The 15,741-nt window shown below is 36.4% G+C and overlaps 1 protein-coding gene across 1 annotated transcript in view; it reads right to left on the bottom strand.

Annotated features, from left to right (window-relative positions):
* cltca (clathrin, heavy chain a (Hc)) overlaps nucleotides 1–14,915 on the bottom strand; it is a 31,130-nt gene extending 16,215 nt beyond the window's left edge. The window contains exons 1-6 of the mRNA XM_023962702.2: nucleotides 14,415–14,915; nucleotides 6,285–6,492; nucleotides 2,153–2,421; nucleotides 1,809–1,970; nucleotides 1,592–1,705; nucleotides 1,112–1,285 (exon numbers count right to left, since the gene is read on the bottom strand). Of these exons, the coding sequence (XP_023818470.1) occupies nucleotides 1,112–1,285; nucleotides 1,592–1,705; nucleotides 1,809–1,970; nucleotides 2,153–2,421; nucleotides 6,285–6,492; nucleotides 14,415–14,456 (969 nt within the window). The 5' untranslated portion in view covers nucleotides 14,457–14,915. The remainder of the gene's footprint in view (nucleotides 1–1,111; nucleotides 1,286–1,591; nucleotides 1,706–1,808; nucleotides 1,971–2,152; nucleotides 2,422–6,284; nucleotides 6,493–14,414) is intronic.
* Between the last annotated feature and the right edge of the window lie 826 nt (nucleotides 14,916–15,741).

The following is a 15,741-nucleotide window of genomic DNA, read 5'->3' as shown; positions in this document are numbered from 1 at the left end:
TAAAATAATAGAGGAATTTAAAAATGTACGCGCTCTTCCAAAAAAACGGTATAAAAAAATTACAACAAAATGAGATTGAGCCATAAATTTACCAAGATAAAAACACAATTTTAAAATGACGTTTGACTGGAATTAAAGAAAGCTTTTGCACTTTTAAATCAAATTAATCAGCTTTACCTCCAGGATTAAGAAAACTATAAAGCCCCGCAGTAATATGATAAATCAGTATCATATTACTCTCTGTTTGTAACTAATCCCCTTCACTAGCATCACTGAGGAGCCTGATCAGAAACCAATTTACTCTCAGATAACTGCCCCTGTGTGCCTGTGTGCACATGTGACATTTTACACACACTGCCCCTGTACAAAACTAGATCCGGCTCACCTCAGATCAGCTTTCCTTTCTTCCTTCAATTATTCATGTGTGTGGCCTGGGTGAAACATTAATCATCAGCTGCTGTCTCGGTTCGCCTTTCTGCGTCAGGATTTCAAAACCACCAAGACACAACCCTCTCAGCTCTCCATGTGAAACCCTAAACCTCTGCAACAGCATCGCTGTGGCAGACAAGGACTTGTTGCTTTTCCCGGCTGATGGCCACTCTACTGTTTGATGTGTTGATCACCAACATTCAGTAAATAGTGTGAAATATTGCACATGTTAATACTGGGTGACTCTTTATGATTAAGGATGTTTTATGAAGAACAGTCAAGCTATAGTGATCCCTCAATATAATCGTAGTCTAGCTGTTTCACAGATTTTTTTGGGTGCAATTACACATGATTTGTTTTTAAAGTGCAACATTTTCCATTTTCTGCATCCTGATTGGCTGTGGACCTCTAAGCCTTCTCTCCTGTACAGTACGTTTTGTTTGTTTTCCCTGAAAGTTGGAATTTTGAGAGTTTAAACAAGAGAAAATAAGTAGGAAATATCTTAGAAAAGTGTATAAAGTGTGCAGTGAGGGGTTTTACTGCCTTAAAACATCTATAATTGTAAAAATAAATAAGGATGACTACTTTGCAGATTTTGTCAATAGTGGGTTATTTTTGGATGTAAATCCCACAATAAACAAGGGACAGCTGTAAAGACATTTATTTCAAAATCCATTCTTACCTGTCCCTTCCGGTTGACTCCAATAATTCCTGAGGTGGGCTCATGGGAAGCAGTGACAAAGATGGTCTCGCCACTGATGCGGTTCATGTATATGCAGGTTCCCGTTTCCAAATCATACAGGTGGATGTAGCCATATTTGGTAATGAGAAAAACCACATCATGCTTGGAGCTGATCTGAAAATGAAAATTTGAAAAAATGTCACAATATTTTAAAAACTTAATGAGCAAAGATAAGACATTTTTAGTGCATTGAAAAAGGCTTAGTGTCCTGTTTAAGTGTTGAGTAATAAAATATTGTTAATGAAATAAAACAGGGGAAAACCTGGATCTGTTTATTAAAGATGTACATTTTTCTTTAAATACAAAGGTATCTGATTGGGACTCTATCGGCAGATGCTCAAAATAAATGACTCCGAATCGGATCGGGCCCATGACAACCTGATCCGTGTTAATGGCGTCTGCTCAACAATAAAATAATACCTGCATGGCCACAGGAAAGTCATTCTGGGCTTCTGGAGGGAAGAAGACATCTACTGCTTTTTTAGGAAATGGCTGGTTACCGGTTGGTGGAGTGCCTACTTCAATGATGTGCAACTGAATGAGTAAGAAAAAAAAAGCTCGTTAGGACAGTCTTCTTGAAATACTACCAACAACCAATTATGTTAATTCCTCTCTGAAGGTTACCAAAATCCGTTACCTTTCCTCCAGCTTGGCCTCGGACAGCGAAGCAGAATAAAGTTGACTCTTCAGCATTTCCTTCCATCTTGAATTGCGCAAAACTGGCAGCATGGCCTTCAATGGGCTGAGAAACCTTTCTGTCTACAGAGTACAGCTGCATGGCCCCCACCACTCGGTTTTGCTAAACATTAACATAAATTAACAGGCAGAGTTCTAAGTCAAATGTAAAGGCATACAGACATGCAGGTGCACATCAAAAGAGGGTCATTACAAATGAGAGCCACCGCTTACAGACATTTCTCAAATGGATGTCTTTAAAAAGTAAACAAGTGCTTGTCAGAAACTCATTCATAGCAGCTTTACCTGAGCTGAAATGCCAATGAGCAGAAGCCATTTCTGCTTTGCGTCGGTGCGGTAGTTGATAATCTGGCAGCCCGCCAGGCTGGAATGGCGGTCAAAGACCTTCACAGGCTGCGAGTCTCCTTCCATGCTCCAGTGGTAGACAGCCGTGTCAGTCACGAGAGCTACTGTGTTTAAGGAGATCCACTTCCAGAAAGTAACATCGTCTGTCATGGTGTGCGCCTTCATTTTGCTCTTCATCTCAATGTTAAAGATCTGAAGGGTTTTTGCAGCTAAAGGGGAGAAAATGAGGGCAGAAGCCAAACCAAAAGAAAAGTTAGTTTCTGACCAGAATGTCTGCACATAATCTTTCCAGAAAATTAAACCCGTGAAATGTCATTGGCCAGAAAGGGTTTGAATTAAAATATCAAGCAATTCTGATATGAAACAAAGACTGACAGACGAGGGATGCCGAACATGCTGTGGGTGTGCGTCATTTTTGTGAGGTGAAACCAGCATAGAAAAAAATGGAAAGAAATTAAAGCTGTGCAGGCTCTTATCTTTATAAGTGGGCGTAAAAAAGCATCTTTTCATGTCTTATAGTACCATATTTTACTTAAAACTGCTCACACCAGTTTCAATGCTCATGATTAGGACAGTCAAATTTTAACTCACAGGGTCAGCTTTGGGGGAAAACAAACACTGGCCAAAAATGCAAAGGAAAATACTAAGAGCTAATTCACCAGTTTAGAAAAAAACGTTTTGGCAAAATATGAAAAGATTTGAAAAGTCCATCAAAGGTACTTAGCTTAGAAAGAGGTCTTATTCAAGTTCTATTTTCTTTTTTTTTTTAGCCGATATCTTGTATAATGTGCTGACAAAAACCTAAAGAAACAAAATTGACTTACCTGTGTTTTTATTTTTATTTAGTGAGGTTAATTTGGTGAGCTAAAGCTTTATTAAGAAGCAGTGTGACCGCTTTATGTGTTAATTATTCAATAAATATGAGCAATGTGTGGCAAAGCTATGACGTGAGTTAACAAGATTATTTCGGTATCAGTTAGCCAGGGGATTAAAATACAAAAAAGCTGCCTGACAAAAGGATCCGTAGAAGTTGTGGAAAGGGAAGAGAAAGGACACCAAATGTTTTAATGAATCAAAAGTAGCCGTTGAAGGTGTGCATGTTTCCAGTGACCATCGGCAGTTTGGAGTTACTCCGAGAGGCTAATGTAAGATTTTACATTAATACTGACTGAGAAAGAGCCCTTGAAAGAGATCAAAGAGGATAAAGGGAAAGATCACACCAATAATAAAATGTGCAAATCAAGCTGAAGAAAAACACTACAACCAAAGTCAGAGGGATATGAAGCTGTCTTTAATTATAGTTTCTGCTCCTTTATTTGTATTTTTCTACACAAGTACACAGCTTATTGGATGTCTGAAGATTCTCAGTCATTTAGGTTATGTTATCACATTCTGTTTTTCCAGCTCAACTGGACTTTAAAGTTTGATCAATACGACGTTTTGCTGATCCAAAATAGATAAAAAAAAAGTTACTTGGAGAAAAGTGAAGAAGCTATTTAAAGAATCTTGAAAGTTTCTTAAATGATTAACCCGTTTCTTCGCCATATGGAAAAAATCTTTGACATTCAAGAAAGTTCCTTAAATTGTGCAAGCCAAGATTTTAGTTTTGCCTGAAACTAGGGCTGGGCGATATGGCCTAAAAATAAAATCTCAGATTTTCTTTATTTTTTTAATTCGATTTCCGATTTCCCCCCCCCACACTACTTAAGGAAAGCAATAAGTACAAACGGCAGACAACTTAAAGCCAGTGTTGCTTTTATTTAATCAATCGCAAGACAAATGCAACCCCCCATTTCTGGGATGAATAATAAATGAATGAACACACTCTTGGAATCAAAGTTAAGTATAAGATTTTTCTTCTTCTCCCTCCCTTTTTGACTTGTGTTGTTTATATCATTTTTTCTTGTCTTGTTTTATATAATTTTGTTATTCTACAAAGGTTACTTAAAGTCCCAGCTGTGTTTTGAGTCACACTTTGTAGTCTAGACTAAAATGAGACAAACATTCACCTTGAGAGTAGCAGCATTTTCTAAAGGATTAAAAATACAGCTCATATCTGGGGTCTAAGGTTTTAAATAAATTAATAAACCCCGTCTACGATGAAGCAGCAGGAGTCGCGGTCAGACACCCCCCCCCCCCGACTCCGATGGGCTACTGTAGCAGCGTGGGGTCTCTTCCTCCATGTCTGTGGCATAAACCCATACCTGTTCCACACAACAGATGATTTTATTCCTTTCTTGGGAACAAACTTCCCCATCTCACCGGTAGCCATGCTGTCGCATGCCGTTTCGTGTGTTTGTCGCGTGTCATATCGCCGTATGAAACTAACGCTACAGAAGCTCTGGGGAGCCAAAAATACGCCACATAAAAACTCAATTTAGTTATTTTTGAAATCGCCCGTAACAAAAAATTCGAATCAATTCATTCAATCGATTTATCGCCCAGGCCTGCCTGAAACTGTCTTAAATATCAGAATCAAATATAATCTATTTGTTCAACCATTACATCATTTATTTTTGTAGGAAATCTGACAAACTTTTGCTGTTTTTTCATTTTTCCTCTTTACACAAAACATGTATTCTACTGTCCTCCGAAGTTGGCTAAAAGCAGTTAATCAATATAGAGCATTATTCAATTTTTGTCATTTTGATTACTTTAATGGGCTGGAGGTGCCCCAAGTTAATCAAGCGCAACAATCTAGATCAAAATAGTTTTACATTGTGTTTAAAACTAGGTATATCAAATTAAGTATTGCTTTTTTTGTATTTATTATTATACTGGAATATTGTGCTTAAATTGAGCAATATGAAGTCAAACATTTTATCAAAGCTGATACTGTATGTCAACAAATAAAGGATTGATGTAAAATGGAAAACATGCTTCAAATATCTCCAATAAAGAGGTGTGATGTCCAATCAGTCTGGATGGCATGCAAGAACGATCTTTACGGACTCTGATTCGCAACAAGGAATTTCCAAAAGTGAGTGCTACATGTTCAGCCATAATCGAGCGATGAACAAGTTTATTAACACAAGAGTTATTGGAAAGTGAAAGTAAAAGAAGTGACATTTGACAAACAGTGGAAAGCCATTGAAAAAAAAAGAACAGAAATGAGAGCGGACATCCTGTTTCTGAATAAATTACATGCAAATCCTTGGTCAAATTTGTGATTTGTTTTACACTGTGAGGGTGTGCAAAGGGAAGTGTAAACAATTTACAAAAATGTTGAGTGTTTGCATGGACTAAGACTGCATTACTTGAAATTTACCACAAATTATGATAAGAAATGGTTTTAAAAAAATTTAAGTGAAGTTGTAAGTACAGTTTGCAGACCTAAAACTTCATACAAATGGAAAAGTATATCGATTTTTGAGAATGAAAATATAAAATGTAAATGAACATTTTTTTACCCACTTGATTACTGAATTAAGAAGTTCTTAATCACTTAGACACATGATAAAAAATTATGAAATGCCAGCAAGCTGTATGACTGTGAAAGCCAAATCCTGTTTAGGATAGTTGGTAGGATATGAAAGAATTCTTTCACATTTTTTATTTGTAAACATTTAACTCATGGGTTTCAAGAGTTGTATTGACAAATTAAAATACTAAGATCATATATAACTAAAATATTCTTTAAAAATAAACTAAAACAGGATTTCTCTTCCACAATAAAGTACTAAAATTTCAACTCACCGTCTGCAAACATAAGAAAGCAGTAATGGAAAATGTATAAACAGAAAAAGACAAAAACAAAAACAACATAAAAGTCAAAGTACTTATGGATGCTGGACAAAATAAAGAACACTCGTAGCTACACTGGATAAAATTTGAGGCATTCAATTGTGACAGTTGATAATAAAAACTACTGCAGAAAATTAAAGTAGCTGGGTGCACATTTACATCAAAAAGCTAAAAAGCATAATACAGTTGACAAATATTTGATTTATATAGTTTGTTAGGTTCCACTCCCACTAATTTACAAGACCTGAATCCTAACAGCACACCTGTTTCTACATCGTTTTTTCACATAAAAAATTGTGACTTTATATTCACAAATACAAAAACATACCTTTAAGTGCAATGACTTTGCTAGCTGGATTCATGATGGCACTGTCAGCTGAGATGGGCCTGCGGATCGGTGTATTGGGGTCGGCCAAGTCAATGATCACCACCTGAGTCTGCTCACCCACTTTCTCCCTGATGCAGATGAACTTATCAGACTCCATCGTAAGGGTGCTGAAGCCGATGTTGGCCGGATTGATTCCCAAATTCTGGAGCTAAGACAAGGAATAAAAAAAAGAACTGTTAGAGCAGTTGTAGTCAATTTTGAAAACATGTGCTGCCAAAGGTTAACCGGCGATATTACATGCAGCTGCTAAAAACAGAAATGCCATAATTTTCATCAAAAAAAAAAAACCTAATGAGATGTAATTACATTAACCGGTAGAGTCAACTTTCAAGTTTACTTGGGGGAAGGGGAGTACATTTTTGTAAACTATTTCAATAGATTTATATATGTATAAATTATATATATGTTATAAAAATGTTATATATATATGTATAAAAATAAATTACATATTAGTTTCATTGCAACTTTTTTTTTTTATTACAGAAAAATAAAAAATAGATCGTCTGATACTTATCCCCCACCCCCTATTTCATCAGGGATTCCCACAGCAAATAAGCTTTTACAGATGCGCACGGGTGGTTTGGCAGAGAATTTCCTGACAACCTTGAATTTTCAAGGGAGACCAAGATAGGTAGCAGGGCAAAGGGTCTTGTCTAGGGAACGACACTGGATTTGTTTTAGCTCCTTGCATGCTCTTGTATGTGAAATCACTCACTTTATATGAGAGGAAAAAGTAATGAAAGAAATGCAAATCATTCATTAACCTTAAAAATAAATTCTCAAAAATATCGGTTTATAATACCAAGCCTGATCATTATGAACGCAGAATAACAAATAAGTGGTGTGGGTCGGTGACTAAAACAAATCAACTAAAGAATAGATAGAAATGCTATTACTTGAAGCAGAGCTCCTTTGAAAAAAGTACCACAAGAACTGGTAACCAATGATATAAATACATATATGTAGAATAAAGTTCTAGGTGTCTCATTTTTTAAGAATTTATTTGTAAATGTTGGTGGAAAATAAGTATTTGGTCAATAACCAAAGTTCAACTCAGTACTTTTTTTATACTCTTTGTTGGCAATGACAGCATTCTAACTTTTAAAGGGAGTCTTCACAAGGGTTTCCCAAACTGTTGCTGGTATTTTGGCCCATTCATCCATGCAGATCTCCACTAGAGCAGTGATGTTTTGGGACTTTCAACTCCCTCCAAAGATTTTCTACGGGGTTGAGATCTGGAGACTGCGTGGACCACTCCAGGACCTTCAAATGCTTCACTTGCTTGTCTTTGGTCTTGGCCATAGTGTAGTGCAGTGGTCCCCAACCCTTTTTGTCACTGCGGACCGGTACAACGCAAGACACGTTCACCGCGGACCGGGGGGGGTGGGGGTGGGGGGGTGGGGGGGTTGAGGTGCAGCGCAAAGCACGTTTACTGCTGCCTGTTAAAGGCAGATTTTCGGATTTTCCAGGTTTTTTAGCGGGTGCAGGTTCCTCTTCTGTCCCTTCATTGGACCGTTTCCCCTTGTTTTTTGCTCATTTTGGTTGTTTGGGTTTAATTTTAGCGGGGTGTATCACATGATGTTTGGTGTCTCGCGACTTTGACGTGCGTTAAGTGTGACGGATGTAACAGAGAATCCGGTCACTTTTCAAAATAAAACGTTTTTTTGGAGAAAAAGAATAAAATGGAAATTATTTTTTCTTTCTGTTCGTCCCGGTGCCAAAATTTCCCGCGCCGCGGCCCGGTGCCAAGTGTCCCGCGGACCGGTACCGGACCGCGGCGGTTCGGGAACCACTGGTGTAGTGCATCTGTCTGAGGTTGTGGAAAAGTGTCTTTTATATAGATAACCAGTTCAAGCAGGTGCCATTATTACAGGTAACGAGTGGAGGACAGATGATCCTCTTACAGGTTGTGTGTAGGTGACCAAATACTTATTTTTCACCATAATTTACAAATAAATTCTTTACAAATCAGACAATGTGATTTTCTGGATTTTTTTCTCATTTTATCGCAGTTAAGCTACACCTATGATGAAAATTACAGGTCTCTCATCTTTTAAGTGTCTTGCACAATAGGTGGATGACGATACATTTTGCCCCACCGTGTGTCAGTCTTGGCAAAGCTTGTACTTTATTAAAACTTATGTAAAAGGAATGAGAAACTTCACATAGATTTAAAATTGAGTAAAAGGTTACAAAATAAAAACAGCTTGCTCATTATGAGTGTAAGCTGCACTGCTGAGGGCAAACCACTGACAAAAATCAAACTAACTTATGGTTAGAACACTCATTTTAACCATTTTAAAAAAATTATAAATGCCTTTGGGTAAAATTTTAAAATACTTTATACATAGCGCATTTGGAGAATCACTTTCCAGTCTGTTGAAGCCATCAATCTTTTTTTCCCCAGTGACATTACTGATTTTGTTCTAATCAGTGCAAACAACAACAGCTTAAAGTGCAACACCTTTCTATCACTGAGAAGGCACACCTATTCCCGATACCTGTCCCACACACATTCTTGCAGTACAAAACCTGCCTCTCTGGCATGACTGTGAGCGACCCACCAGACTGTTGTTCCACACAATGTAGAAAAAAAGGATCTGAAGTGTTTTTTCCCCCTTTACTGGGAGGGTGACATCATTCATTACATAATGCTCTTGCCACTGTGCACCATATAGGAAGTTTATTACACTTTTTATAAATCTTCTCTAAACTATCAAGGTTACAGCCCATTTTTTTGTTGAAATAATTTCCCACAATTTATGCCATCGCAATTCTTTGACAGAAATTGTATGTTAAAAAAATGAGCCGATTTAAATTTAAAATATTTCCTGTCTTTGGTAATCACAGAAAACTTTTCTAGACAGACTGATGCATTTCTCACTACTACAGGTCCTCTACACTGAAATCAGCAGGAAGTCTTTTCATTAACGAAGGAAAGCATTTCTAAAACAGGAAAGACCTGCATAGTGTAGTAACAATGAACATGTTGACTGTGCTTCAAAATGAATAAAAAAAAAAAAAAGACTGATTGTGAAAGACTAAAAATAAGCTTGGACTGGCAGACCTGTAAGCATGCTTGGCTTGCCGTCTATGGCAGCTGTAAAGTTAAACATTTACCGGTAAATGATAAGTCAATAATCTAAGTGCTTTAGTGCAATACTATTTTGTAAATTTCTGCAACAATTCCACAAATTTCTTCCAACTCCCTGCATTTTTTAATGTAAACAATATCTGTTATTTCATACCCTTTTACTTTCTTGAAAATTACTGCCAATTATCTAGATTGAATTATTTCAGAACGAACTGCAAGGCAGATGTATGAAAGCTAAAAATAAAGAGTTTGCCTTTTTTTTTTTAAATAAAATTTCTTTCTTAAAGACTTTCAGATGATTACTTAAACAGAGTTTGGACCAGGGGCAAGACAAAAAAACAAAACTATTATCTTTTGTTTACCTTTATTCTGCAAATAGCTATAGAGATTTATTTATTTATTTATTTTTAATATTACTATTGTTTTTTGTTATGCCCCAAGTTGCTTTAGCTCATCCACACATACATGAATTTAAGTGGCATCCCGTTAGTGATCCATAAAGTTTAATATAGAGTTTATCCACCCTTGCAGCTGTAACAGCTACAGGTCTTCTGGGAAGCCTACCCATAAGGTTTACTAGTGTTTAGGAGAATGTTTAATGGTTTTTCCAGGAGCACATTTTTGAAATCAGACACTGATGTTGGATGAGAATGCCTGGCTAGCAGTCTATGCTCTAACTCATCCCTAAGGTTTACTATTGCCTGAAGGTCATGACATTGCTTTCTGCAATGGTGCACATTCATGTTGAAAAGGGAGGGGTTCATTGCTCCCACAAATCTGGGAACATGGAACAGTCCAAAATATTTTGATATGCTTTAGAATTCAGAATTTCTCTTACTGGAATTAAGGGGCTGAGCTCCCGAAAACAACTTTAAACCATTACCTCACCTCAACCAAATTTCCCACTTGGGACACTGTAGTCAGACTAGTGCAGTTCACCTGTAAACCCCCAAACTCAGACTAATCCATAAGATTGCCAAATGAAAGTGTAATTTGACCCTCCAGAGAATAAGTCACCAATGCTCGAATCCATTGGCAGTGTGCTCGACATCACTACATTGATCATACACCATACATTAGTATATATATTTTACAGGGTGATAAGACGAAAGGTGAACAACAACTCAGGTGATGTTTGTCTTGGAAAACCCATTCCATGGAGCTCTCTACACACTGTTCTTGAGCTGATCTCAAGGCCACATTAAGCTTGAATGTAGTGAATTATTGTGCACAAAGTTGGCAATATCTACAACTAATCCTAAGCATCTACTGAGCCCATCTGTCAGCTTGTTCAGCCTACCAACGGATTCAATCATTTGGATGAATCAGTGGATAACTTTGGTTATGTATGCAATTTTTTTTTATTTTAAAATGTTTGAAATCCACAAACATCCATCTTGGTCAATTATTTTCAGTGTTATTTTATTTTTTTGTAATTCATTGACTCAATTTTTCTACTAAAACTACTTGACAAAGGCCATTATTTTTTCAAATTCAGCTAAATTTTTGTAAAAAAGAATTTTAATTGATAATGAACTGATCAGTATAACTGCCCCTGTAAACTCAAATGAGTTTTTTATGAGGTTAAACCTTTATATTCTTCTTGTTAACTAAAAGAAGCCTTACTAAGCAGAAAAAGTAAAAGTTGTGGCACACACATTTAAAGTTCAAGGCAGAGGAAAGCATGCACTAGCAAAATGCTGAGGCTTGCAGCAATTCACTGCAATACTTCACAACAGGAAACTGGAAACCTACTGTGGACTAAAACTGAAATAACAGGTCTGCCCAGTACTGCCCCCTCCACTACTACATGCAACTGGTGGAAGACATGTGATCAACCAGAAGGCAAAGAGCAAGAATGGTTGCTTATTATGTTAGATAAAAGAGGAACAGTAGAACGGACAGCATATGTTTTTGCAGTTCATTTATCCCCTCTCCCTACCGGATAATGCTGAGGTAGTTTAAAGACTGCAATTTCCTTTTTCTTGACTTTATCTTACATTTGGACAGAGCTGCAGAATGTCAAGTGTTCAAAGGGTCAGCATCCTCTCCTGCCTGTCACGAGTTATCAGCTGGTCATTTACTCACATAGCTCAAAGTACGACATGGAAACCTTGTAAGTTCCAACAGAATAGTGCACCGGGTTCAACAAACGTCTTTCTTTATTCCAACACAACAAAGAAATGAGAAACAAGTGTAGTTAACAAAATCACAAACTGCAACAAATAGTAAGCAGTGGTATAATTACTTTTCAGAAAACAGGGAACACATTTTCCCAGACTAAAAACCTCTTATTTAAAGCCAACCATAAGCTTTATTTTCAAGATTACTGCTAACTGCACACCTGCCTAACCTCCTTTAAACAACTTCACATTTGCAGATGTAACACAAGCCTTTAATTTAATATTGAAAAAAATAAGGGTTGGCAATGCACAATGAATGATGTCTGTAAATGTGGTAGATATAATGTATAGTCACAAAACTCTCACACCTGATTGAAACTTTTCAACTTTACACATTACATCACATATTCTCACAATGTTTGCTGGGTGTTTAGTACACATAAAACTGACGCCAAAAAAAATAATTATTGTGTAAAATTAAAAAGCATATTTCTAAGCAAATAAAGGAAGGCCAGATAAACATGTAGCTATGACTTGATGCATGAGAACTGTATATGTACACAATCAGTTGGGTTGTTTTCACAACATCTTTACAGTGGGTTTTTGAGGCAGATAGGAAACCTACTTATTAGCTGATTCTTACAAAATACAAAGTATACAACTTTGCTAACAGACAACCCACCATGTTGTCATTATACAAGCTAAATCTAAGCTCTGTACTTAAAGAACAATCTCAGGTTATTTACTGGTTCCTGTAGGAATAAACTTACCAATGCGTTCTAAAGCTGTTTTCATTTAAGATGAGGTATCACACGAAGTTTAACCAATGAACCTATAGCGTAATGCACCAATAGCAGAGCTATGCAGAAATGACAAAGATGAAGCTCAACAAAACACAATGTCAGATATCTTTGCTTATGACCAGAACAGATAGCATTTAATTTCTAAATGATACTTGTGCAATGAAATATTCTGTCCCAACCATCTATACTATATAAATGGATGACATATAAAAGTGCAAGCAATGCAAGTTGACCGGATGACAGACATAAGGTTTTACAGAGAGTAAGAAGAGCGGAAACAGAAGAGGGGACACTGAAAGATAGTTTTTGCTGACTAAGCATTGGCTTTCTACACACACACACACAAAAAAAAAAAGTTCAAGTTGTCACATAACCAAACTTAAGATTTAAATTTGTATATCTTTGATTTTTGGGAATTTATGGATATGTTATAGTCTTACATTAGGGCAAATGTGTTCAAATTTGTAAAACAGAGCACAAAATGTTTTAATTGGTTATTTAAACAGTTTATACTGATTTAAACTGAACAAATGTGAAAAATCATATTAAAACTAAAACTTTTAGTATAAAATGGTGTTGCAGTTTAAGACGGCAATGCTTTAAATAAAATTTGATCCATTAACTTCAACATTCTACATTATTCTGTAGTTAACCATGTCTGTATTACTTTCTGCATCCCCCTCTATGGAAAGAAAGGTGTTAACCAGGGAGTCAAAAATTATTCCACAATTTGTGAGCACAAAAGGCTTTTGCAGAGCTCAGCCTTCATGTTCTGCCCGCAGATTAACACATGACCTGCTGTCAAATTAATACAGCAACCTGTTGCATTCTGCTATAAACTTTAGCTATCTTTTTTTTATGTTGTGCACCTACAACAAAAGCCAAAGTTTGAATACAGAACTGCAGCATCAGAACATTCTTCTTATATCTTCTGTGAATGTCAATTTTATTTTATTTTTTTATTTTATTTCCCTCTTTTTTGTGGCGGGAAGGAGTAGAAACCATTGATGTTTACATACAATTTATTTCCAATTCATAGTAGCAAGTTTAAAAAAAATAATTTAACCAACCAGTTACAATAAAAAAATATTTTAATTTAAAACCATTCAAAAGGTACTCTGAAGGAAGCAAAATTTGGCTTTTATTTTTTTTAACAAGTCTAAACTTACACTTTCATGCAATGTAAAAATCAAAAAAAAAAAAAAAATAGTCCTGAAAATCTTCAGTTGGCCCAAAGAGGCGTTTTGACACGGTTATAGTAAAAGGTGTGGTAGTCTGATAGCAAATGCAAGCTCACAAAGAGGACCAGCAGATAAGGTTAAAAAAAAAGGACGCGATGTTGACTTTCTACAATTAAGTGACACTTTTCTAAGGCAAACGTCTATCTTCAATCCCCCTTACAAGTGCTTAAAGTTAAAGCCTCCATCAATTTCGACTACGTGGATAGTTATCGGAAAGTACCACGACAACCGACGTCTCTAACTTCATTGAACACAATCATTCAAAGAAATTAGACAAATAATTATGAAAACGTGTATTTAAGAAAAATAATGTTAAATTTGACTTGTGAATTCCATTAAATGTTATGAGGTTATATACAAAAGTCGATTTAACTATGATAAATAATAACCTATAGCATAAAGTTTACTTGTATAAACATTCATTTCTGAAAGGCGAACCATTAAGTTAACCGGGACATCGTCGATTTGGTATTTATTACGTATATTGAAAAAGAAAAATCCTATAAAACAGCTGAAAATACTTTCTTAAGAGCAAGAGTAGACCGTAAAGTACATTAACGATACATTTTAGGTTTCAAACTCTGTAAATTAGAGACAGAGGCGAGTCCAAATGTTAGCCTAGGCTACATGCTAGCTAAGGTAAACGTCATCCACCCTATCAAGCTAGTTAGCTTTTAATGGCTAACTTAGCTCGAAAGAGATTTCATCTCCCTAAAAAGGAAGTTTACAAATCTGCCAAGCATCTGACTGTGATAGTAAATGACAAACAAACTTTTGCAGTAAATTTAGGCACTCATTCATCCCCATACCTGCAGGTGCTCCTGAAAGCGAATAGGCAGTATCTGAGCCATGGCGGTTCCTCTGTCACTCTCCTGTAGTTTCTTCTGATGCTAACCAACGGCTTCTCTCAGCCGGCCTTCCAGGGAGCGTCTAGTCTGAAGTCAAATTCTGTATTAATTCTAACCCTTGCGAGAAACCTACTGTCAACGTGATGGCTACTTTTAACGTGTCCTTATACTTATGTCTCTTGAGATCTTCCCCTGGCTAACTACGGGCTGCTGCTACACCGACTCCTTCGACCAGCAATGGCGATGTAGTTCAGCCAGCAGAGAAAACATCCCGGAAGTGGAAATAAGCTCAATAAGGCGGATGGATACCAATACCGACTTCTTAAAAAAGTGCGAAATGTCCTGTAAACCAAATAGAGTTTTTAATTTTATCACATTTTTTAACGTTTTGTACAAAATGTACCATTAAAATTAGAGGTTAACTATGAAACGGTACATGACAACAAATATAGGAATGGAACTAGTTCTTTCTAGTCGCCCTTTGATTTTTGCCACATCATTCGTCTGCGTATTTTCACGTCATTCCCAGCCGAACCCATTGATTGTACACTTGTTCACCGCAGCCAATCAGCTTAGCCTACACCCAGCGAAAATGTAATTCATTTTAAAGCTTTGCATGTGTAGTCATTTTTAGCTTTCAATCAATGTGCATTTTAGCGACAGTTTTACCTCTAACTCCCCTCTATAAACCTGGAAATAATCATGTCACTGCTTTGAAGTTGATTGGGGTTCAAGGACTTGACTGAGGCCAAAAAATAACTTCATGTCCTTAAACTTTTAACATCCTCTAAATTGCTTTGATTGATTTTACAATTATGACTTCCCTTTGCAAAAGTAGTCTACTCAAGTAGTCTATTTAAGTGTATGTATGTAACCAATGTATGTAAACTCAAAATTTTCCAATTTAGTCCAAAGAAGTATTCAGGTAGTATGCTTTTGTAATTATGCTCAGGTTTACTTAATAAAGTAGACTTAAAGTGTAACAACTTTTGCAAAGGGTTTTTTAGAAAATGTGTCTTTCGTTTCACAGTTAGACTTGCCTGAAAGAGTACAGTTTTACTGAAAAATGCAGTAAACAGCATGTTTAAAAAGAAACATGCGGTTTGTGCACACAGTCTAATTAAACAGTTTGATTCAGAGCATTTTTCTATTTCCTGTCAAGCCTCCCCCTTCCCATGATCCACAGTTTGCTACACATTAATAAACTTTATTCTCAATACTCTTGGCAATACTATAACGATAGATTTCGAGGAAGTAATAACCTTGTGATGAAACTCTGAGAGCAGAT

The sequence above is a fragment of the Oryzias latipes genome, chromosome 14, assembly GCF_053564925.1.
Source record: "Oryzias latipes strain Hd-rR chromosome 14, Olatipes_Hd-rR_3.1".
In the NCBI taxonomy this organism is placed as follows: Eukaryota; Metazoa; Chordata; class Actinopteri; order Beloniformes; family Adrianichthyidae; genus Oryzias; species Oryzias latipes.
The sequence above is the reverse complement of the archived record's forward strand: the minus strand, read 5'-3'. Positions and strand labels throughout refer to the sequence as shown.